The following is a 26,286-nucleotide window of genomic DNA, read 5'->3' as shown; positions in this document are numbered from 1 at the left end:
TCAGCTTGATATTGGTGATCTTGTACGCTGTATCCGCTGCCTTGGCTGCCGTGCTTTTCGAGGCTGCTGTCCCTGCATCTTTGATCACGTCACCATGCGGTGCGAAATGTAGGACAAACTGCAATGTGTCATATAAACCCGCTGGATAAAAGGGTAGGTCTCCGATGAGTTCAAACATCTTGCCGAGGGGTATACAGAACGTATTACCATACGCCGCAACAATAGCCTTCTCCTCATCTGTCCCGACATGGTCAGTGGCCTTGACCTTAAAGGCCCGGATGGTCCCGTCATTTGGATTAATTCCTTGTAAAATGAGGTTGCTGTCTCTGTCAAATGTTGGTAGCCACGGTAGACTGCCAGGGTGCTGAGATCGCTTATATTCTGTACCTCGTTGCCATTCAGGGTAATACGTAGATCTCTCAACAGACTTTTTCCGATATTCGACACAATGGTACGTGTTGTATTGGTAGCCGTCACTTCCAGGTCAAACAGGAGTGTGATGGACCCTGAAAAAATAACCCCGCATGTTGGGGATATCCACGTACAGGTCCTCATTCTGATTGATTGTAGAGAGTATATTACTTGTCGGAACCCGTTGTTTTCGACCCTTGATACCGGAAAGTTGTTTTGTCTCTGCGGAGGGATCCAATGTAGTTCCGAATACGTTACTCATTTATTTAGAAGGATTTTCTTTTAAATAAATGCCAACTAACCCAGTATTTGATCACGATCTTCCGGATGAGCAGGGCCGTCAGGAGAACAACAGGGCCTGGCCTTTCAGAGCAGAGGCAGAAAATATTAAAATCAAAGGTCGACGAGCTCTACGAAAGTTTTGAGGAGAGGTTGGGGAAGCCTATTGCGATACCTTACGACGAGTTTAGGCTGGAAGGGAAACGTCTTTTTTTAACGATATAGACCTTCGTGCATTAATTACAAAAGGTAAGGTTGGGTTGTGGGCTGCCGGGGAGATGATCAAGAGATTGAAGGCAAATCTTGTGCGAGCCCTGGTTTTCCCGACTATGTTACTACACCCAACAGGGGTAAGGCAGGGGCTCAGGCACTTGGGCAAAAGGTTGATGACATTGTGAGGAAGGACATGGCTGATGATATCATTTCGATGGAATCGATAGAGGAATTTGTAGATGCCACGGAGAGCTTTATGGAAGAAACTTCATTTGGTGGTACTGATGAAGTATTCACCGAGCGCGAGAGGCGAGGATTAAACTTCGAACTCCAAACTATAAGGGGCGCTGTGAAGCTACTGAAAGCAAAGATTATCCTATACAATAGTGAGATCGACAAGGCGGAGGGCAAGGTGAAAAAACTCGAGAAGCAGAAAGTCGGGGTAGACGAAGGACAAAGGGCTAATCTTGAGAAGAAAATGGCACAGCTTGAGGAAAAATTGAAAAATTGAACGATTTATAAGGGGCCACGCAAGAAACAGAGGGGATACAAGTCCAACAAATTTACAGCCAGCTGAAGAATATCAAGGAAACGTTGATGAAAATTGCTGGAGATGACACGTCTTTGCTTGAAAAGCTTAAAATTTTGTTCAAGGAGCAAGGGATTACTATAGCGAGTATCGTCTCTGCTATTGGCCTACTGATAAGCACCCTTGTACTTGCAGTTACAGGGGGGAGCGCTGGAGGTGCCGCAGGAGGAAGTGCTGCAGGGAAGGGGTTTGTAGAGAAGCAGCTGGAAAGATTAGGTAAATAGTATGCCTAGGGGGCGTAGTATGCTTTGGGTATGCCTGGGAGGGGGGCGTAGTATGCTTCACAATGGGCTTGTTATTCAAGTCAACCCGGACACCAACTTTTGCACTGGCAGGTGCGATCAAAATATTGTTATTATACCCCGCAATTTTACCAATACACAGGTTCGTATCAGAAGGCAACATGTAGACGCTTGGGATAACAGCAAAGTTCACCGAAGTTCGGGCATATTGCAGCACCTTCTGAAATTATGTAATATCATGCCCTACATTCTCCTGACCTTGTACCATGGATTCAAATTTTTGTAGCAAAATCTGCCTTGCTGTGTAGTTGTCCGCACCGGACCTGATTAAACCCTGATGCTCTTGCTTAGCTTGCTCAGACCTTCCAATGTCAGACCCTGGCTTGTGGAGATGATGAATTTAGCCCAATCACCATCAACTTGAGGCCACCATCTACTATTTGTCAATGACGATATGACTGCCTTGAACTTGTACAGACTATTGGGATCTGCGCCATACTCGCGGCATACTTGTGCATATCCGGATGTGGAGTAAGGATTTTTGTACTAAGCAAAGCTATCGTCATATGGCATGGGTACCTTTATTCTTCCCAATATACGCCTCATGTGGTAATATCGAGTTGACAAGGGGTACGAATCCCGTTAGGTGCTTAGCAGAGATGCTTAATGCAGTGCTTGCGCAGTGGGTAGCGAAATTAACCTGGATATTCCAATAGTCAAAGGCCTCTGTCCAGCCCACTCTGACAGGGTCATTAAGCAAATTGGTGGGAATTTTGATCGCATACTTGGTAAACTCGGGGACAACTACAGATATATGTGATTCTGTGGAGACATACAGGTTCTGATGTTCCAGGTTTGTTATACCAAGTGGCCATTCTCCCCTGTTGGATTTGTATTTTGCCTTAGGGTTGTATGAATACATGTTCATCCTTTCTTAAAAGAAAGGATGAAGCAACCGTATATCACAGACATTGACAAGCCTACGATATTTGAAGACTACCTGGGACAGGATACGAGAATTGCCTTGAAATCGATAAGTATTCAACCTACATGGCTGATCATTTATATAAACAACTACTTTACAATCCGTAAGGTAGGGCCTGATCAGAGGGTGACTCGGATCGCCATTATGAACGGTCTGTACAAGATCGAGGATTTGGCGACTATTGTGAACAGTCAGGCAGAGAACAAGATTAAACTGTTTGTCTTGAAAAATAGACTCTGTAGGCTCCGTGCAGGGACAGGTACACGGTGGTGATTCATTGACAACTCCAGGAGCTCTCAGGCCTACCCTACGACCCCGGTAAGAAGTACTATACAAGCGGTGATTATGATGCATATTACAGGACTGACGTCTATATTAAGCTACGTCTTATTTGCCCCCAGTTGGATGAAGACGACTGCCTGCTGGATGGTAAGAAGTCAAAAATTCTGGCCTTGCTTCCCACCAAGGAGCTAAACGCTTAAGGAGACATGTTAACCTGGAATTTTGACACCCCAATATACGTTGAGCCCTTCCTTTGAAGGGCTCGACGGATCGCCTCGAATTCATGCTAAAAGATGAATATCACATCGAGAAAAACGTTTCGTTCACCGGAGTTACGATGCATTTATTGATACTGAATGATGTAACCAAGCAGTACCCAAATTTACCGAGCGGACCTGCGGAAAATCAGGTATATCGGCTCAAAGAAATTGATGAAATAGATGCGAGATGAAATCAAGGAGCGGGACAAGCTTGCAAAGAAGTTTAAGATGCATGGGCCCTGGGTACGCTTCTGTGATCATGAGCTGCTGAGTATTAGCATCAATACCTCGGGCGTTCGGATCGGGGCGTTAGCCACAGGTTTGGGGACTCCTCTCTGTATTGATATGGGCAGTATCACAATAGCTGTAGGTATAGGGCAAACCGGTCTCCGGAACGCTTCGAAAAGGCTTGGGGTTAAAAGTAAAAAACATGAGGGTATAAGACTACTCACAGAATCAAAGCTGAATTCCATCGTTGATATTATTTCGAAGGCTGTTGGAAATGGACGAATACGAGTTTAATCTGATCAAGCAAGAGAAGCAAAAGTATACGCTATTGAAGGAACAGATGAGGCAGCGGTTTAACCGTATTGTTGACCCCATCAATGCGCAGGAGCGTGATCAGCTTATTGCGAAGGGAAGACAAGAAGGTAGGGATGACGTTTTAAAAAAAGTTTATTCTGTACAGAATGCAAACGCTACCTAGAGTTCCCTGCTGATTACAGCCCTTAATTTGGTATAGTTTATAGGCCATATAGAGCCTATAAAATATATGTTTTTTTTTAATCCTCACTTAGCAACCATTTCTTTTTGAAGTCCTTATACCGACATTCCACAACATGTACCTGAGGGTAGTAGTTTTTACCTTGCATATACACCGATGAAATAGCTAGGATGTTACTGGTTTGGCATGGCTCATCATAGGGTACTGGCATACCGTGGAATTTAGTCGTGATCGCGTCCTTATAGTATTTAAGCTTGGCGTTCACGTAACGGTCCTTTTTCACAGGCTCCGTCGTCAATTGCTCAGAAATCAGCTCTTCGATTCTGGACCAAATTGGACGATACTTTTCAACCCAATCGGGGTACTCTTCGAAATCAAGACTCATCGCCGGTACAGCATTGGCATTGTATCGGCTAACTCCATGTGGGGACCAGATTTTTGGTGTTTTTACCCTGAGGGCTACTACGAGGTCTCATGTATGATACCCTCCGATGTACCGATTATGCTTACCTCCGTTGGCAGGAATGGGATCTGACACTGTCCACATAGATATCATTGATGTCCGTAAAGGTAGCAGCAAATGAGTAGAACATTTTAGGGTTGACAATCTCTTCTTCAAATTGTAGCATCCTGTTTATTCAAACAGGCTCCGAGGATTGCTTCTCGTTTTACATACACAGCTACCCCCAGCTAGGTGATATATATTTCTTGTAGCAGTACCAGCACAATATTTTAGCTTTCACCACAAACCTACGTCCACAGGTACATCTATCATACTCGTCAAGTACCCTTTCACAGTCCTTACATTGTTTCATTTATTTACAGTTATAAACATCATCCTCTAGGTACTGAATCCTCCGCTCATTCTCCTTGTCCCTCTCTGATTCTTGTACTAATGCCAAGGCCATAAGTAGGAGGGAGAGACCTGTGCCAACCAGGAAGGTCATGATTACTGCTGTTCCAAATATATCGAATTTTGATTGCTGACAGTTTATTAGTAGTATTTTTCATCTTATCTCATAATCCTTTGGGTTATAAGATAACCTAGGAGCTCCACAACTTTTCGAGACCTGCCTTTTCATCCTTCGAAAAGCACCAGTCCACAGCCCTGTCGGGATGGCAGGCCAATGGAAGCAGCTCCTCCTTAATCCTAGCCTTCTGGATTTTCCTCTGATGGTAGGCCTCGAGTAATCTAGGGTTAATGAAGCTACGCATGTCCCGGGTAACAAACCAATCCGGTACATATATGAACAGGTGGGGATCCTCTTCAACAGCGTTGTCGCACATCTCCTGCGTCTTGAACTGGTCCGGTACATATTTGAGCAGCAGGGGATCCTCTTCAACCAATTTTTTCCATATGTCTCGCCTCCTGAACCAACTCATCTTCTCCCTGCGAACGCAATTCAACCTTGAGTGGTGGACGTTTGTCACATCTTTACTGCGCATGCGTTGATTTTTGATGATTTTTAGCGGATGTGCAGGGGAGTTCCCCTCTAGGGCGCTAGAACTTTTTTTTACTCATTTGCAGCATGAGGACTTTACCTCATTATGCATGACTAAGCACTGCATACTAGAGATTTTACCCCACTAGGTACTGGATGGGCATCGACTTGTTGTGGTTGACTGTGGCGTGCGCGCCTGTGCCAGAACAGCGAAACCACGATTTGGAGTTTTCAAGCTCTTGCAGACGCGCCCTGTGAGAAACAATACTACATCGCTTAGTGACTAAATTGTACACAGTAAAGAAGAGCTTAACTGTGGATCCAGGCAGACTGATTTCAGAAAATTCCCCGATTTGAATAGACATATCAAATTCGCGATTTTGCTCAATGCATGAATTCATTAAGAGAATTACTTTACACAACATATTTTGATATATAATTAATTAATTCACGAAGTAAGATCGATTTTTCATGAATTTAACTGAAAAAAAATTGACAATTTAACTTTCAATTCATACCATTTCATTTTTAGGGGTTCTTAAGTTGAAATTTACATTTCTATGAGTGCCCAAAAGTTTAGAAAAAAAATTGGTGTAATCGTTTTTACAAAAGAAAAAAAATCTAAATCCAAATACAGCATTTTTTTTAAAAGTTTTGCGAAAATTTTTTTTTCACGAAATCAACAAAAAGTCGCGAATCTCCCGAAATTTTTACCGCAAAAATTAATTCTCTTAACCTTAAGGTATCTAAATTACTTGATATTTTCTTATTTCATAAAAATTCCGGTTGAATTTCGGTGAAAAAATTAAACTGAAAAAAAAACAACAACAATGATTTTTTTTATTTAGTTATGTATTAATAATACTATCAACTAAAAAAAAATTAAAAAATAATTCCAATGCAACTATGTATAATGACTCTAGTCGGATTCCCATTAATATATCTGCTTCGAAATCTCGGGGAGATAGCAATTTATTCTCCAAATTTGTGTAGCGGAAATTCTGAACCAATTAGAAGAGCGAATTGACATGCGTAATTTATGTGTAACGTTTGAGCTGTGGCATTAATGGTAATCTTGTTCTAACCTAATAAAACCATATTATAGTGCATCTAAAAGACTACACGCATTTTTAATGAGCAACAACTGGACTTGAAGTCTAACAAAATTTAAACATTTTTGCGAATATTGACTTTATTATGCTTAAGCTTAATTAGATGGTGTATTAAGAAATACAATATTTCATTTTAGTAAAAAATTTAGTGACAAGAATCACACACAAAAAAAATTAATGTTGATTATTAAAAAAGCGTGTCCTATGAACCAAGTGAGAAAAAATCAACATTACCGCTTATCTAACTTAAAGATTTTATAACAAACTTAATCTTAAGAACATGTCAGAAAAGATTTCTTCGTCAAAATGAAATTTTATCGTTAAAACGAAATCAGTTGAGTCTTTTTTACTGGATATTATACATGGATAACTATACACATGCAAAATATCACAACCTTTTTTATAATGTCCTCCTTTTAACAAATATGATCTTCAATCAACACTTACAGTAAGACCTTTTACTTTCATATAAGCGGAAAAAAACTCAACAGAAAAAGTAATAAAATCTTAACTCATAAAATCTGTTAGAAATGGATAAATGGCAGAAAAATATGTTAAACAATAAAACAGAAGAAAAAAAAGGTCAATTATTAATTATTTTTTTGCCATGTTGTTAAGTGATAATCATTTAAAGTATATAATTAGATAATAAACAACATGAATTTCTTTCAAATAGATTTAAATATGTTCGAAAATTACTCTTTTCATTTCGCCACACCCCCTGCACCCTGCTTTATCTAAAAATGTCTTACCCACAAAACTATATTAGTGTTTAATAAACACAAACACATTCAAACATCTTTCTGATCAGCTAAATGTTAAGAAAATATTTTATAGTAACGTGCATTCATAACAAGTCTTGATATTGCTCTAACAAAAAATTTGTGTTTTAAAAACTGTGTTTAGAAGATTGAAAACAACCCTGAAATTGCAATTCTTCGAAAATTATCATGCGAAGTATTGACATGTTTTATGCAGTTTTCGTTCTAGAACTTGATTATATACCAATACAAATTTTTAGATGGTTTTGTTGTTAATGCATTGAACTATTTTAGAAAAGACTTCCCAAAATATGAGTGGAAAAATTTACTTTTATAAAAAAAAAATGTAAATCAATAAAATAATATTAACAATGGAACAAAATTATTTTTTGTCGTTAAAGTGACTGTTTACATGATGAGTAGCAGACACATCAGAAAAACCAGGCGGGAATGCCATGTTACAAACTGGACATTGATACGTTGGTTTTTGATAACTTGAATCGACTGTTTTACCACGCCCAGTGAGGACAGTCTGTCTGCTTTCATGTCTTGGTATTACTTGCGTTAGTGGAGCGTCATATTTTCCTGATATATCTTTTGCTTTGATGTGACTTGTTGGAACAGCACCAGGAAGCCAAGCATTCTTATTTCTACCACTGATAACATTTAAGCTGGGAGGATACATGATTTCGTTCCACGCATCAGGCTGCTGATGAATTACGCGCTTCTCCTCTCCAGAAGGAGGATGGTAGATTGCATCACACGATTTCAATGTCTCTTGCTCAACAGGTTTTTCTTGTGTCATTAATTTTATGTTGGAATCTGTTGATATAATTTTAAGGGTCATGCAATTTAAATATAAAACATGGGCTTCCCTAAAAATTATTTATTTCAAAGGTCATCAGAATGGTTTATGTATAAAAGGCTTACCCTAAGCTTTGAATAACATGTTTACATACCTCCTACCAATACAGCATCTCTTTGCTTCTTTAACACCCCATTTTCTTCCACCATTAACTTAATCTTCCCTTCATAATGCTCAGCAAGTTTCTTTGTTTTAACTTTCATTCCCTCAACATCCTTCGAGAGGTCTGACACCTCTTGTTCAGATTTGGTCAAATTGTTTTGAGCTTCGGAATACTTCTTTTCCAACACTTCTTTTTCTGACTTCAGTTTATCTAGCTCCTGACTGTGTTGTACTTTCATCTGTTCAACAAAATGTGCTGCAACATATTCCATCTAAGAAAAAACAGGAACAATTTTAACGAACAAAATGTATCCCGTAATATAAGCCAGGCTTTAAAAACATCTTTGAAAATTTCCTAGTTTTAGTATTAAATAGCTTATACAACTAATATTTTTTCCAATCTTTAATTATATGTGAAATTAAGAGGGAGATAAGTAGGGAATGATTTTCAAAAATACTTTAAAATAGGAGGTTTTTGAAAGGCGACATCAGATGGCAAAATCTCAAACATATATCCCCTCCTTTACAATATATTAAGAGGAGGAGCTCTGTTCTGACTAAAAATAACAACCACATCATACATTTTTTTTAGGTGTAGTCTCACAAGCCTTGTGCTAAGATATGTAAAAAAATTGTTAAAGTTAATTCATTGGCTGTCATAAAGATCGGGTGATATTTGTGAAAATGACTGGAATTTTTATAATGTATAACACAACAAACAGGTGTATATACCTCAGTCTTCTCTCCTTCATGTACATTATTCATGTTATTTTGTTTTTTTTCATTTCTCAGTTGTTCAAGTTCCATCTGCAAGTGCTGGCACTCAAAATACTTTTCCTTGTATTTTTCTTTTCCTAAGTGCAGTCGTAATCTCATTTCTTCATTTACTCTTCTTAATTCTTGTGTACCAACATCACCACCAAGGTGTTGCTGGTTAAACATTTTTTGAAAGGAATCTTTTTCCTTTTTCAAATTTGTTACTTGTTTTTGCATATGAGCAGTTGCAATTTGAAGAGCATGAAGAGATCCATTACTTCGTGACTTAGCAGGTTTCTTAGACAAGTTTTGCTTAGAATTTAATTCTTCAAGGAGCTGATGAAGTTCAGTTTCCTTGGCTTTAAATTCTGCAATTGATTTACTTGCATTTTTTTGTTGCTCTCCAATAACTTCATGTAATTCAGCAACTTTGGATTTTAAAGATATCAAATTTTCTTCCAACTCACCAATATATGCATCTTTTTCCCCAATTATCTTAGAAAATTCTTCCTGCTGCTTTATCAAATCCGATTTCACACTAGAAAAAGTTGATTCCGATTTATCTATTTTGCTTTCCATTTTAGAAACCACATCTCTATTCTTTTCAATCATTTTCAAACACTTTTTCTCTTCTTCCTTTAATTTCTTTAGTAACTCTTCCTTTTCATTGTTCAGTTGCTGAATAAAATTAGATCTTTCTTCAATGATTTCCAAAAGCCTGGACTTTTCAGATTGGAAGGTAAGCTGTCCTTTTTTCTGTTTGGCTTCTGCATTTTCCAGCGCTGTCTCCAAGTTGTTCACATCAATTAACAAGGATGAGTTTTTCTTCTTTTCCGCATTTAACTTGTTATCCATATCAGCAATTCTATCATGTAGCTCTTTAGAATCACTGTTTTCCTTAGACAATGCTTCAATCTGCTTTGTAAAGGATGATACCATATCTTGATACTCCAATTCAAGATTAGCATTAGCACTCTTTTCATACTCCAGCTTCTTTTTTATGGCTTCAAATTCCTGGAGGTGTGTCTTAAACTTTTCTTCTAAATCCAAAGATTTCTTAATTTCTTCTTCATTAAGTTGTATACTTTCAGTCAATTTGTTAATCAAAATTTCTTTTTCCATCATAACTGCCTTGTATTCGTTCGAAATTTCTGCAAATGATTTTTCATTGGTTTTCAACTTTTCAGCATACTCTGCAACATATTCATTTAGGTCCCTAATTTTTCCATTAAGGTGATTTATGATCTCGTCTGAATCTGCCAAACTTTGTTCAAAAATATTAGACCGATCTTGCTGAAATTTAACTTTCTCTCGTAACTCGATCATCTCTTCTTCTGATTCCTTTATGTATTTTTCTTTATCCATGCAGCATTTTGCTAGATCTGCTTCAAACTTTTGTTTTATGGTTTTCAGTAATTCGTTTTCTTCAACAGTTTTGGCTAATGATTCTTCCAGCATTGTTGTTTTGTTGTGAATCAACACGGTATCATCAACATCTTCATCAACAGGATTTGGGTTTCGAGAAGCCCACCAAACATCTTCATGACCTACTGGGGTAAACGATTCCATATGCTTTAAATCACATATTTGAAACGGACAACTAGCACCAAAAACAACTTCTGTTTTCTCATTAAAAAAACAAAATTGGTAAAACTCATCATAATTTGCTTTTGGTGTTTCATTCGCATGGAATTCCAAACTGTATAAACCACTTGTCAAATGCTCAACCAAAGTAAAACTTTTCCTAGTTAAACAGCTGGATAGGGTGTTCCAACCAACATGAAATAAACCAACATAACAATCACTAGGAACATTAATATCACAATTTTCTTTTACTGCAAAGTGACAGGTAATAACATCATTTGCAGAGCAATATTCCCTGACATTATGAAATATAACCCCATCAAACGAGTCCATAACAGAATCTTCCATATTTTGTTGTGATTAAAGAAAGATATACATATTATTCTTATCCGTTAGGGATAAGGTATTTCACATTTAAAGCACTTATTTGCATTTAAATATTGCTGATGATTAATAACGAACTTTCGAATTTTATTACGCCAACAAATTTCCCTTTTTAACTATGTTTTTGTTTCGTGGTCACACGAAATGTTGTAGATAGTTTTAAAAAGGAAAATAAAAGAAATTAGTCTAACCAATCACGGTTTATTGCCGTCAAATTCCTTTTTGGTCTCCTTCACCGTTCACAACAGTCAAGGAGGAATAACAAAATGAATTTTATTATAAGGAAAGAAATAACTGTCCAACCAGTAGGATCTGTGATTATGTTTGCCTTAGAACATTTTTCAATGACTTTTCCCGTAAGTAAGTCGGAGAACAACGATTCCATAAACTAAGCTCTACGACGAAGTACCGATTTCAAATAAAAATTCCGAGAATCCATCTTGGCATATCGGAAAAGTGGGACTCGGGATCCAGGACTTTGACCACTCGGAACCCGGAACTCGAGACTTTGAATGCCTCGCAGCTTTTCATGACCTTTTTTTTAAAAAAATGGCATTGATATATAAATTCCTTGATTCAAACTTTAAAAATTGTGAAATTTGCTATATGAGAAACAACACAGTTTTTAATTTTGTACTAATATCTGACTTTTTCTCGAAAACAAGCCTTATCAAAACAAGTGGAAAATTAAAGTGGCTATAAAACGGCTCAAGGTAAGATCTCCGTCACTGATAATCCTCGCTCCATCCCTCGCACCATCCTCGCACATTCTGAATAAAATAGCGTAATAACGAGACCAATCAGATGGTCAAGCTACAAAAAGTTACATCCACATTATTGGCAAAGAAAAAATCGCTTTTCTATGATTTGGCACATTTTTTAAATAAAAAAAGTATATATACATAATTTTAGTTATATTTGGATGTCAAACACGATATCAAAGAGGATTTAAGATGTTGTTTTTGTCCTCATTGCCCTCAAAACTTTCCTTCCGTCATAAGCTAGGCTTTCGTGAAGCCACTAAACCCTTCAAAATTTTGACCTTTAGTTATTTTTGAATATTGGGTTTTGCGAGATGAATACTAAATACTTTTATGAAAAAGTAAAATTTTTCAATAATAAGCATTACATTTAAACGTTGAGAAGTTTCAAGGTATGACAAACGCGAACTCGAGCGAATAAAGGGGGAGTGGTCAAAAATGATATTTGATTGAGCAAACGCACTTTTTTTAGCTCTTCAATTAAAGCATGCTTTCAAAGATTTTCAAAATTCAAGTGGCTCGCACCAAAGTTTTAACTATACATCCTAAAAGTTCAAAAAAGTTTTCATTTAGTTTTCATTTTTCAGGGTTGAAATAAACCTCATCCTTAGGAATTGTTACGCTTTTTATATTTGTCCTGGGGAAAGGTTAAGGTGAAAATTGTTTCATTAACATACCGAAGCTGAAAAAGTATACACTATGTTTATACAAAAAGACTATGATCGATTACTTGTTAACGACACGCGTGGGAATACCTGTTTTCACAGATGAACTCACGAGGATCAGGATTTCAAGGTCAACTAGTCTTAAAATAAGATTTCCTGGCAGACATCCTGCATTTGTGAACAACATTAACATTATCGGAAAATCAGACGTCCGGACTTATTTTAATTTATTTTTACAATTTATTTTAATACACAACAATAAAATATTAAACTTTCCAAAACGTATACCTAGAGTACGAACTACAAAACTTACAAATAACAAGAATTGTCAAGAAAAACGAAAGAATTATAAAAATAAACATTGAAGAGCACTTATTGGCTTTATCAGAAATTTCACAGTTTAAAAAAGAATGTGAAATATTCGCACTTCTGGGGAATTAATATTCGCATGTGATGGAAGGTGCATGTTTTTACTTATAAACATATTTAGTACCAGATAGTGGATGTTTTTAAGCACATATTAATTGCATTATTCGCATTGATGAATCTTTTTCATGTGTTTTAAAAGTATTTTAATTAGTCTTTTATGCCGTGATTAATACGACCGTCCCTCCAAGATATTACTTTGGAGGAAGAAAGACAAAATCTAAACTTGGCTTCGTGTACTTATACCTGTCTTGTGGTTTATTTTTTAAATAGGACTATTTAATCACATAGCTCACAAGGCAACGTTTAATTCTTTATTCTTTTGTTTTCTTCATTTAACATAAAACTAATTGTGTTTTTCGCAGAAGCAGCCTTATTTCAAATTTTCAAGTTCTTATGCAAAAAAATATAGGGTAACATTTCGTAACAACTACCCATCACCAATTAAAATTTATTCATTATTTTATATATAATATTCTTTGACTTCTGCTCATCGGCAGACGATGCTTAGAGAGAAGTGGAGATCTTAAAAAAGAGAATCGTATATAACCATCAACCGTTCTTTGTGAAGGAAACTTTATATTTGCTGTTTCGGACTGTCATTAACCGGCAGCAGTCTAAATGAAAGAAATAATTGACAAAGTTCAAGCGGAAAAAATAAAAGAAAAAACAATAACAACAACAACAACAACAACAACAACAACGACAAAAACAACAACAACAACAACAACAACAACAGCAGCACCAGCAAAAAAACAAATTTAAAAATGTTTAGGTAAGATTCTCAGGGCTATGAACAACGTCAAAACTCAACGTAACCAAAAGTTGTTACAAAGCTAATTAACATTTCGTGAATTGTTGTATCCTTATTTAAATGCTTGTGGTCAAACTCACTTAGACTAAAAAAACAGTTAATGGCCAGGATAAAATAGTTAAATTACTTTTATCACGTGTGAAACACTTACTTTCTAAACATTGTTGAATTCCCTCTAACGTCACTTCCGTCCAATCCAACAACAACACGTTTAGATAATGAAGAACTAATCGTGCTATTCCTTTATTCGTTATACCTGTGTGTGCTAAATTCAGTTTCATCAAATTACAACAACTATTTAAGTGCTCGACAACGTCGTCGTCCACCTTCGTCCAGGATAAATTCAAAGTTTCAAGTAACGGAAGAGCTACAACGAAGTAAAAAATTAGGCAGGACAAAATATAAAAATTTGATAAATATTTTACGTGCCTTAAATCTGATATGTCGGCTTAAACTTTCTTTAATATGAATATATACTGTTCGTAAAAAGATTAAACTGAACTGGTGCATAGCCTTTGACTGAAGCAGTTCTCCTTTAAGGATGCGATTTACGAGAGTGTTGTAAGATCAAAGTTCGGCAAGAAATTCCAGTATCGCCACCTCTACTACGTCTAATGTAAATTCTCTCTCTTCTCAACGAACTCGTGATTCGCAGAAAGAGTAGAATAACAGGGTAGTTTTAATAAAAATTATTACATACCAATTAAAACAACGCTAATACGATTTGAAATTGATGTTCTTGATAGATCCAACGCTTCCAAACGATCCAGTCCTAACAAAACACAAAAACTTGATACATAATTAATCGTACTACTGCAGTATATTAGCTGGACCGTCCACAGTTCTACTCAATAATTTATAAAACAAGCTATAGTACCCTGCCATTTAGGTACTAAAATACCTAACTGGCAGAAACTTTTTTCGGGACGAAAATGCAGCAGTTAGGAAAGAACGTGATATACTTGTTTAATTTACGCGTCTAATTACATCTCTTTCTTCGTGGTAAAGTTGGATTTCCATGAAGCAGATTTTTGCACCTTAGCATAAAATGGGACGAGTTTTTTGGGACGACGATTTTATCTCGTCCGTCCGCATACCAATTGGTTTTTAAATTCTATCGCTGGATCACAAAGATATTTGAACCAGCGGCGTTTTTTGTCTATTGCACATGCACAAGTAATCACCCAGGCGATTAATGGCAGCGAAGAAAAATGCTGCTCTATCGAAATCCATCTGAACATTTTAATAGGATCGATAATATTATTTTAAATATCCTTTCTTTTAACACCAAATGTGACATCCATTCATTCTTGTTTTAAGGATATCATAAAGGCTAAATGAACTGGGAATCAGGTTGATATCTACTAAATTCTAGCCAAAAGAATCCAATACTATATTTTACATCAGACTTGCACCAACATCATGTAAACTAAAGCGAGAGCTTGTTTTTCCAATTACCGAATTTTAGGTTGAACATACGAATGTTTGTTCTCGCATATAATCTTTTTTTTTTTTAATTGTGAAGAATTAACAAAAAAAAAAATGTTTCGAACTACTTAAGTTTATTCATACTCTTCTGATGTATTCCATACTTTTATATACTTACCAGCATACTAAGAAGACCGATTAATTTCCGGCCGGGGTGAAATTACAGACAAATTAGCTGGGTTAAAGAGTTAGCTCTTGTATCTTACGGAATTAATGATAAAATTGAATTGCGATTAGCTATAGTGAGTAAAGTTTCTTCTATAAAGCCAGCTGGAATTTTTAGCTCGGGCTGAAACTCCACGTAACCTCACATTTCTAATTGTGCAAAAGAGTCTTCAATATGGTTTTTAAAATATGTGAATACCTTATTAACTTACCACATAGCAACTCGATGCCATTATCAGTTATCTTGGTGTTGGACAATGATAAATCTTTGAGACTAACACAGAAAAGAGAAACAATTATAGAATTGAAACGAATTAAAATTAACTCAACATACACAATGTACTCTTTATTGCCATGACATGTTGGAGATGGAAAGGCTAAATTCAATTCTAAAATTCTAAAAGTCAAAGAAGACAAAGCTGGTAGTTTTCTAAACTAGCTTTATTAAGCCTGACTGTTTATTACTTGAGTCATCCTTTTAACAAACTTTCAACAACAACATCCTGGAACAACATCCTATAGAAACGCAAAAAAATACAGCAGTTTGTGGTGTTTAAGACGCCTCGTGGCTATTTTACAGCTTATTGTTTAATATAAAATTCCAGAACAACCATAGACAAGAAAACTCAGAATTATTCAGGACTGACCAACCGAACGTGTATAAACGATTGTACAAGTTGTTCTTCCTACCTTTTCATTTGAGATATGCTGTAAAGACAACGCCCTGTGAGTTTAATATAACCTCCTAAATCCAGTGAATTGAGAGGACATCCTGTATAAGAAAAAGGATATAAGGAATAATAAAAAAAAACACAAGCAAATCTCCTCAAAAAAATGATGTAAGTAATTCGTGTATACATTATATTACCGTAAGTTTTGAGCATAAACAGAAAATAACGCATGGGAAAAAACTAATCATTTTTTTTAATTTTCTAAAACTTCCTTTAAAAAGTCTCGTATATATGTCATATTTTTAGAAGAAAAAAACAGCTTGCTTTTACTGTTTGATAGCTACCTGCTATAATAGAAATTGTTACGTCGTCAACCATTTGTCGATCAGGTAAAGACAAATGTGTTAGTTTTAAACCTAAAAAAAAAAGATACGTTTGGTTAAATAACCCCGTCAAAAATTTACTTAATTAGAGAGCCAGAGATATATTTTCATGACGTCAGAGATATATTTTCATGACGTCATCAATGACTAGTGACCTCATAAGACATTTTATTTTTTAAACATATGTTAACACGTTTCCTTTTTTTTGTAGGGCTCTAATACTGATCAAGAAAATGTATATGATCATGTGTTTTTGAAGGACGGTTACATGGATATTGATACAGTGATTGCAACAACAACAATAACAACAACAACAACAACAACATATTAATGTTATAGATAATGGCTGTACATCAAAATATAGATGAAATAAAATTACCAGTACTCTGGCATTACACGGTCTACAAAAAATCCAACCTTTAGCGTACCTTTAATTGATGGTAAACCTTCATTCGTTACAGGAGTCCCCTGAAGTTCAAGTGAAAACAAGCCAGTCAAACCTTCGAGAAGGACTGTTTGATCGTCTGTTACTGAAGTGCTTTTTATTCCAAGCATCCTTAAATTGTTAAATTGTGTAATAAAATCCAAACGAGATACCTGCAAAGTAAAACAAGTAAACAAAAATATAAAGGAAAATATAAGAATTACCACCGATTCTTGCTAGTCTCTAAAAACTTCATACCTTGGTGTGGTTGACTGACAATACCACAAGAGAAGGACACTCTGAAATTTAATGAAAAGTTACCATGTTTGCAGTTTTAATTACAATTCATATAGAAATGGCAACATTATATTAAGCTTGTAAAAAAATAAATGGATTGTTTTAAAAACAAAGAAGTCATGGTTATAATCTCAAAGCATGGTATATGCAAAGAAAATTGTGTTGTGGGGAAGCAGATTTGAAGCATTAATTTCTCGACAAGGAGCAGTATTTTTTCTATACATAGTTATAAATTTATCTTCGATATCTTTTTATTTTTATTAAACTTAAATCTTTTTTTATACCTGGAACATCATGAAATGCATCGCTTCCTATTGAACAATAATTAAAACTCAGTTCAGTTAAACTTTGTGATTTTGTTGTTTTGAAAAACTGTTGCACATTTTTATCTTTTACCTGCAGAAAAAAAATAATGTCAATTCTAAAGCAGTAAATTTTAAGTTGCCTAGCGACATACTTCATAACAAGATTTATAACAAACAAGTTATTTAGCTTTTCAGGATAATAGTGTAAGTGTTGTTGAAATTAAAAACAGCATGGTGGACAAAGACACGTTCAAAGCAGAAAAAAGGATTAAAAATTTGAAGTAAAAAACACGATATGGCAAAATCGCATTTAAGTGAGATTTCTTGTACCAAACAGTTAAAGCTGGACAGATTATTTTGTTTTAAGTGAACTTTTTGTTCAAGACAAATAGAAATGTAGCTATGGAACCATCGTTAACATTAACACAATGTGTTGGTTTGGTTAATGGCGAATTATCGCTTGTTTCTACTTAATGTAGTCTTGTTTTGTGATACTTGTGTTGACTTTGATGCCACATAATTCATAATAAAATTTGATTATTTGCCAGTTATTCATAGCAATTGCAAACATAACTTTTAAAAAGATAGTTGTGATTACATCGCATTTTTCTTTCAAAGAAGCACAAAAAAAATTCTGGTCCGATAAATTTGTTTTTTTAAAATCCAGCTTAATATCCATCACCTTTGTCCTGTCCATGATTAATACTCTTAGCTTTGTTAACTCTGAAAAGAAATAAAATATGCAATACACAAACTAATATTTATGTTCGTTTACCAGAATAATCTCTTTAATTCATTTTAGTACTCCTCTCTCTCTCACTATACCAGTGAATAATTTCATTTTAGAAAGTAACTGAATGAAGGAATAAAGAAACAAAGAAATAAAGAAAAGAACGAACTGAACAAACCAACCAACACTCGAACCAACCAACAAACAAACATAAAACAAACAAAAAGCAAACAAACAAAAAAACAAACCTGCAATATGGTCAAGTATTCGTCCTGTTAATTGTGTACATTCTGTCAAGTTTAGATATTGCAATGAATGTAACCCTGTAAATAAATCAATAAATAAAAAAGCAATTTCTTATTTCACAAGCTTCTTGTCATATAGCGTAAGCAAATAAAATTTAAAAAAGTTAAAAAACTTCTCAAAGCCTTTTTCATAATTTTTATATGTGTTAGAAATCAAACTCCTTTATTTGCCTATAGGATCTCCCAATAAAAAAGACACACAATATACCTGTAAGAGCTGTTGATAACCCAGTGTCAGTGATGCAAGCACATGATTTCAAGCTCATTTTCGAAATGTTATAATGCCACCTAAAAAAATGTAATGTATATCTCCTTTGAATAATTTTGTTTCATTTGTTTTATCAAGCGTCCCCACTTGGGTAATAAAAAGAAAATTGAAAAAATTAGAAAACATGTTATATTATATTCTTTTGAATAATTTATATATTCTCTGATCATCCATAACATAACTTTTAATTCAATGAAGAATTTTAAATGCCAATCGCATGGTGTCTAATTCTCTGACATAAATTCATAGTAACTCTTCAACTTCTTATTTCTCTAATTTCTTTCTGCAAAAAAAGATTTTAAAACTCACCTCATCCTTTCCAACAGATCATTAGTAGTTAACATATAAAAATCCAAATTGATCTCTTGCAATTTACTAAAAAATGATTATTATGTCTAAATATGCAGGCTAAATGTTCGCACACAGGCTAACTGTTCTAGTGCCTACCAGTTCTGTTATCAATAAGATTTTTGCAGAGAGGTAACATGTAAAGCTTACATTTGAGATGCATAATTTTCCTGTTATAATGATGACTTATTAGAGTTAAGAAACTATGATCTTCCACACTGCCAGCAAGGATTCTACCGAGAACTGTTTTATCTTTCCGAATCGAGGTTGTATACAGGCAGTAACTGACAGACCAAGACATACCTTACTCCATGAAATACTGAGTCATGAAATTAACGCAGTTTTTTTTAAAATTCGCGTTAATTAATGACAGTTAATTGAATGCAGTGTTAATTAAAATACTGTTAATTTGGTGACTTTTTTATAATATATAAAAGCCTAAATAATACAATTTTTTACTGTTTTCTTCTCATTGGAAAGTAGCTCAATGATGTTCTTTTTTCAGGCATCTTTTTAAAAATCGTTTTTGTATCATCTTCATAATTTGATCCAAATGGAAAATTAAAGCACGTTTTCTTCCAAGATTTTTAAATTTCAAAATTGTCTTTAAAAACAATGTAAACATTTATTTCAATTTACAAAGCACCTTGTAATAGAGGAGACTGCTTCACTATTTAAACCTTGATCAAGACGTTACAACCATTAAAGTTGATCTTTGCTTGTCAACTTCAAAACAAGAACATGTGAAACTCATGAAAGACATTTCCAAACAGAAAAAAGGTTGTAAAATCATCACTGCTTGTTGGAGGCTGCTGGGATAACAGAAACATTGAAAAGCACCAGAGAAGCAAATAGCCAAATCAACATGGACTAATTTTTGTAAAATTACAAGTTCATATTATAGGAAAAAAGTTTACTTACTGTTAAATTTTTTTCTCACTTCTTACTTAAATTCGCGTTAATTAAATGCATTTTTCAAAATAATGTCATTGAACCACGTTAAATTCATGACCGTTAACTTAATTTCTTGACTCATCAACTTCATGGAATAAGGTAATGCCATGTTTTAATTTCCCTTTTTGTTAGTCTAACGTCTATCTTGCAATGTCCTTACCATGGAAGAAAAAAATTCATAACATTCGGAGTTAGCTTCTTTTTTGATTTCAGGTACGTCATAATAGTTGTTGCAGATTTTGATGATAATCTTGCCATTGAGTTAACAACATTTGGATGCAGTTGTAACAAATGACAAGCAGCACATTTTGCAGCAAGTTGTTGCAACTGTGGAATATCACGAGAGATGTTTACTATATCTTCTGGAGAACCTAAACCTTAGAACAAAAGTCAATAAACCAGTAGACACAATTTCCTTATTGTAAATAGACACAAGTTAGTATATTAGTAAAAAATAAAAACCCTGTTCGAAAATTTTTTTTTTAGAGACCAACATTATTTCGTTCCTAATCGATGAAGAAATTCAGACTAATTATGTTTTTAATACACATTCTTAACATACATTCTTAATTCTTATGAAAATCTCAAAGTTAACGTTCTTATAAACTAGTTTCTTACAGAAAAAACATGTGAGGAATTAAATTATCATACCAGTGTGTCGTAGACGTTTTTCAACAGCTTGTTGAAATAAGAAAGAATCTGAATGGTGACCATGTTTTTTACTCTGGTCGTTACAATGTGAAATGTTATCTTCTACATTATTAATAAATCTTCCCTGAAGAATTCTGGAGTTAGCACATGCTTGATTGTTTAAACCTTTATCAGATGCATCAATGTGGCCTTCTAAACAATCACCACCCTCATGTTCTTGCATGTCAATAGAGGGTTGACATTGTTCATGGACAACTAACATTGCCGATGGATAAAGGGAAAGATCGTTTAACGTCTTTCCCATATCTTTTTCTGTGAACTCACGTCTTGGAAATGGCTAAAATATAAAAATTAACAATAAGAACCGCAAAGTAGAAAATGGAAAGGTATGTAAATTTTGTTGCTATTAAAAGAAAGGAGCGTGCCAAAATACTGTCAATGTAAACAATTACATACTTGCATTAATGAGGGATTCTGTAAGACGTTACTGATATCTACATGATTTGTTACATATTTCATTACAGATTTCAACAAGCAGTGCCTGTCAAATGATGCTTGCAGGGTTGCTCCAGATGGAAGTCGAATCTAAAAAATAAAGCCATAAAAATTTAAGTTTGTAATGCATTTGAGGCCATTATTCAAAATTGTATCAGCAAAAACCCCTTTGTAGAGCTTAACTTGGCAAATCTTCATTTTTTTACTATGCATAAAATAGTAGTTAAATTGTAATCCTTTTAACACTATTCACGCTGGTGCGAAGCTGATAGCCGCCTCCCCTGTTCTACTTTTTTTCATAACTTTCTATGGGCTTATATAGTGACACCTTTTTTATCTTTCTATCTTTTATTCAGCTTTAATTTTCCTTAAAATTTTTCGTCGAAAAATATGCCAAAGTGTTTTTTTTCAAGTTAGGTGACATTTTTCTCTTGTTTTAATTTTTTTTTGTTGCAAGATGAAAGTTGAATGATACAAAATTTGCACAGTATAAAAGCAATAAAAAAACAGTTCAAGCACAACGTAATAGTTCTTTACTTTATGACAAATTTTCCAAGAAACCTACATATCTAGTTACCTGTATTTTACAATCAGATTTAACTGGTACTTCATCTTTATTACCTCTTTCTTTTAAAACAGGTTGAGTTGCACTAGACATTACAAGTCTCTTTTCCACTTTACTTTGTCTATCCAATTTTATTTTATTGAGAATATCTTGCTTCAGCTAAAGATATTTAAGATTAAAATTGAAAAAAATTAACAACACAATAAATTTTTAGTAAATTGTATTTTTTTTCTTATAACAACGTACTTTTCTTTCTTCAAGCCGTTGCTTTTTTGCTGATTGGTCAATAGCATCTCTATATTTTTTATTAAACTGTTCCTTTTGTTGATGATGTTTATCAGATAACTCATAGCGGCTTTTTATTTTCTAAAATATAAAACATAAATTACAACTATCATTAAACACATTGTAACCCCTTTAATCCATTTTCCCTAAAAACTTGTTTTTTGTTGTGAAGTTAATTTGTTTTGTAATGACTTCTCATATTTTTAATAACTTCCGTCCAACATGCGGAAACATGATGCAATAAATACTGTTGTGTAACTGATAAGCATAGCTATGAGACTTTTTTAATGTTAAAAATCCGGTTTATAGCAAGACATGGTAGAAGAGGACTTTTGAGGATACTACAGAGAAAAAAATTCACAAATGGACTTAAACACAAATGGATTTAAACAAGTGGTTTTGCACATAGAGCTTTATGCATTGATATAATATAACTTTTAGATATGTGAGATACACGATTGTGCACCAAAGCACCCTCTGAAGTAAACATGAAAACACCAATGCTCGACATCTAATGGCTATTTGGATTCCTGTTATTCATGGTCTTAAACCTTTACAACAATGAATTGTGATGTCATAAATAAAAATTTTAGCAAACATCGTGCTGTGGTAATGAGCTTCTATTAAAAAACTATACCTCATTTTCTACAACATCATAAGATGTGGGACAAGCTTCATCTAATGAGTTTCGACTGCCATTTAAAACGTCATTTACTTCATAATTTTCTTCTTTGCTACCACCCTTTTTACACAGGAGTCTAAAGATTATATACTAAAAATATAAATGGGGAAACTATTTCCTATATTAAAATCTTAGCAGGAAATTTTTCAAAATATTATAAAGTATCCTATTTTATTTTGAAAAATTCAACGTAGTCCAACATAGTGGAGATGCTCCTCTCATTGATATTTTTCCTAGTTCACATAGTGTTTTTCGTAAAAATTTATTTAATCGCATCCCATCACGAAGTAACTACTTTGCGAATTCTTTTTTCCCATACTTGATAAGTGAATGGAACAAACTCGATGTAGCAATCAGGGAATTAGATTCTTTGCCCTTGTTTAAAAAATCCATTCTCAAGTTTATTCGCCCTAAACCTTCTCCTATTTATAATATAATAGACTCTCTTGGTTTGGAATTGTTAACAAGTTTAAGAGTTAGTATGAGTCACCTAAAGGACCATAAGCATCGGCATAACTTCGCTGATACGCTTATGTAATTGTGGAATTTTAGAATCAGAAACCATGTCTCACTTCCTCTTGCGCTGTAGTTTTTATGGTAACCAAAGAAAACTCCTTCTTGATAATATTTTAGAAATAATTGGTGATATTTCAAATTTTCGAAAGAAAGAACGAACATAGAAAAGCTTTTTTAGATCGCATTTTAAGAACTTAAGAACGAAAAGCGGCGATAGAAATACTTTTTTAGATCGCATTTTAAAAACTTAAGAACGAAGAAAGGCGATAGAAAAGCTTTTTTAGATTGCATTTTAAAAGTTTAAGAACAAAGAACGGCGATAGAAAAGCTTTTTTAGATTGCATTTTAAAAGTTTAAGAACGAAGAACTGCAATAGAAAAGCTTTTTTAGATCACATTTTAAGAATCTTACGAATTATTCAAGGCTCGAAATGTCGATTTTTAACAAACAAAAAAAGAATGATTCTTATATAAAAATGTTTGTAAACTAACAACGTTTTACACCTCCAGATAAATTACTTTTGTCGAAAGTCAGGCAACTTTGTGTAACTTTATTCACACAAGAATTATTATTCCTAAATTATCATAGAAAAAAAGAAACTCTTTTAAGCATTGTTTTGTTTTGTTTGAAGTTCAGTCATCGAGTAATACTACGCGATAGATCGAGCCTATCGCGACATACTGATAGACGCAATATGATTCGCTTCTATTGAGACAAAAATATGCGTATCGTTCGCATCCTGCATAATAGAGGATCACGATGTTAAGATACCTTTTTACAGTACTGTAGTAGACTGGATAAAGAAAAAATTCATTTGTTCCTCGGTTATTAAGAAATGGAACCAGAGAAAGCAGTGTCTGCCACTTCAATAAACATTCTTAAAAAGTTTACGAAGGTAACTGTAAAGGAAACCAATGTTTTTTTAGGTTTTTTGCAAAAAATTTATGACATATAGAAGAAAAAATTCTCTTTCGAATAACATATTCTATATTCCATGAAAATATTTGGAAATCCCTTTTTTCTGGAAAAAATATATGCATAATAATATTTCTTAGTTTACTTCCACCATCAATTGTTGTTGTATAAAAAATCATAGAAAAAAAATAAAGTTAAGGAGTATATATGTATATGAGATCAAAGATTGTGAAAAATTCGAAGCTAGCTGATGTAGATAATTGTCCTAACAATAACGTAATCATCTTTTTAAGAATAACAAACAGAATTACTAACAAGTCCACAGGTGAGAGGCATTTTTTAATTGCGCTGTCTCATGTAACCATGACTTCTGTCTATTAATAATTTAACGCGTGCACGCATATTTAGCATAAAGAAAAATTTTCCACTTCTATCATCTTTCTGCATACTTTTTGCACATACTGTTTGCACATTTTCTTAACACCTACAAAAATCTTTAAAAACAAATATCTTAGTAAATTTTCGCAAACTTTTTATTGTCTCATTCAAATTTTTGGTAATGGAAAGCTGAATAAGTTATGCACAAAAAGTTCCGGATTTTTTTGTATATATATATAGCTAAATTAGTTATAAGCAATTATGACAACAACAACAAAAATATATATGCATTTTTTTAATAATTATATATATAAAATTACAAATAATTTTATAATGACCTTATTAGTAAAAAAAAACAGGAACCTTTTTGAATTTAATTTATGCTGAATGCAATAGTGCTAAAACTTGAAGTCTACAACCACGCGTTTGGAAAAAGAAGCAATTTTAAAACGTAGGGTGAAAAAAAAATGGGATGTTTATTTAACATATTTTCTTTTGAGAAAATAAAAAATAACACCATTAAATACATCTTTCATCAAGCATTCAGAAACAAAAAAAAATAAGAAAAAATAAAAAAGTATTGATAAATTATAAGGGTTTTTCTGAAACTAACTCATCAAGTGAGTTTTTCCTTTACAGCAATCATAAACCACATTTTGCGACTGTTAGGGGGCAAGTCAAAGAAGACTGCCTGCCCCAGTTCTAAAACAACCCCTGATATGTTGGTCTACAAAAGACCATACAGGTGGATCCGGTAAGTTGTTCATTTTCTTTTTTTAAAATGATCAGAAAATATCAAGACAGTTGACCTGGATTTGAGAATCCTCTGAGCTACACCAAAATAGTTGACATCTCTCTAGCTAGCTATATATGTAGCTATAGATATATTAGTAAAAGCATACGACAATGTTTGGCTTTCATACAGAAATCCCTAAATTAGTTGTCAGTTGTGTAGCTAGTTAGCCTTAGTTTTACCTTTGAATCGCTTCTTCTACGTCTTTTAAGCCATCCTGCAAAACGGTTTTACACTCAGCATACTCAAATCCCATTGACATTAAAGTTAGCAGAGTTTCGTCATTATTTTTTGACATAACTAGCTAGCTATGTTAAAAAAGTACAAAATAATTATATCTGCCGCAGCTCTGGTCATCATTATGTAAACATAGGGCGCAAATGTAGGGCGGAAAAATGTCTTTTGGGTGGTAGGTAGCTGAGAGGAAAAAAATACAAAAAACATCTATCAATCTAATGGAATTTAAGAAAAACTGACCAGCCGTACCCCTCCACGAGCACTTCAGTTGTTTTCAGGATCGATCATTCTCGTTTCCAGGGTTTGTTGTCCGACTAAAAGCCGCTAGCCTTAATGTCAAATAGGCAAGAACCCCTGAGGACGGCAATGACTTCATTTAGCACCGGGCTAACTGGTCCCGACACACGACGTACAACATAACTAACAACCTTCATACTTTATCGACATAGAAAAAATATGTATTTGTTATATAGAGAGGATGTCGGATAATTATACTATAAATTTACCGGGCGTTACTGTTATGTACTTATCCGTACAGCAGTAGAAACAAGTGTCTTCCCTGAAAATGACGCATCAAACGCGCTAAAGCAGGCCAATCAATCCAAAGACATTACGTGTGTTTTTATTTCAGACCATGCAAAAGTGTAAATTCTATCTCTTTTTTTCGGGGCAGTATTTCAATAGTATAGCTTGATTAGTTCTTAAACCAAATAAATCTCTTAGATGCATAAAAATTTAAATGTTCCAATGATTTTTGACTGAAGAAGCTGCTGC

General features: G+C 34.2%; 2 protein-coding genes across 4 annotated transcripts; both read right to left on the bottom strand.

Moving 5' to 3' along the window:
- Window positions 1-6,258: 6,258 nt before the first annotated feature.
- On the bottom strand, window positions 6,259-11,097 carry LOC130622633 (tax1-binding protein 1-like). 2 transcript variants are annotated; one of them, XM_057438116.1, is made up of 3 exons: window positions 9,000-11,097; window positions 8,260-8,539; window positions 6,259-8,122 (listed from the first exon to the last, which is right to left on the bottom strand). In XM_057438116.1, exons 1-3 carry the CDS (start codon window positions 10,953-10,955, stop codon window positions 7,683-7,685), a joined length of 2,676 nt encoding a protein of 891 aa, XP_057294099.1. In that variant the 5' UTR covers window positions 10,956-11,097; the 3' UTR covers window positions 6,259-7,682. The 2 variants fall into 2 exon arrangements, with proteins under 2 accessions (XP_057294099.1, XP_057294100.1); XM_057438117.1 differs by having other exon boundaries at window positions 8,018-8,175.
- Window positions 11,098-11,276: 179 nt separating this feature from the next.
- On the bottom strand, window positions 11,277-25,637 carry LOC130622635 (uncharacterized). 2 transcript variants are annotated; one of them, XM_057438118.1, is made up of 20 exons: window positions 25,458-25,637; window positions 22,629-22,749; window positions 21,953-22,072; window positions 21,719-21,865; window positions 21,103-21,231; window positions 20,647-20,983; window positions 20,156-20,372; window positions 19,003-19,068; window positions 18,634-18,713; window positions 18,369-18,443; window positions 18,073-18,113; window positions 17,370-17,481; window positions 17,047-17,087; window positions 16,793-16,961; window positions 16,326-16,397; window positions 16,001-16,082; window positions 15,523-15,584; window positions 14,358-14,429; window positions 13,809-14,024; window positions 11,277-13,460 (listed from the first exon to the last, which is right to left on the bottom strand). In XM_057438118.1, the coding sequence occupies exons 1-20, from the start codon at window positions 25,571-25,573 to the stop codon at window positions 13,396-13,398; spliced, it is 2,340 nt and encodes a 779-aa protein (XP_057294101.1). In that variant the 5' UTR covers window positions 25,574-25,637; the 3' UTR covers window positions 11,277-13,395. The 2 variants fall into 2 exon arrangements, with proteins under 2 accessions (XP_057294101.1, XP_057294102.1); XM_057438119.1 differs by having other exon boundaries at window positions 20,156-20,366.
- Window positions 25,638-26,286: the final 649 nt, after the last annotated feature.

The sequence above is a fragment of the Hydractinia symbiolongicarpus genome, chromosome 12 (genome assembly GCF_029227915.1).
Source record: "Hydractinia symbiolongicarpus strain clone_291-10 chromosome 12, HSymV2.1, whole genome shotgun sequence".
NCBI classification, from domain to species: Eukaryota; Metazoa; Cnidaria; class Hydrozoa; order Anthoathecata; family Hydractiniidae; genus Hydractinia; species Hydractinia symbiolongicarpus.
Note: the sequence above shows the minus strand (reverse complement) of the source record. Positions and strands in the feature narration are given on the sequence as shown.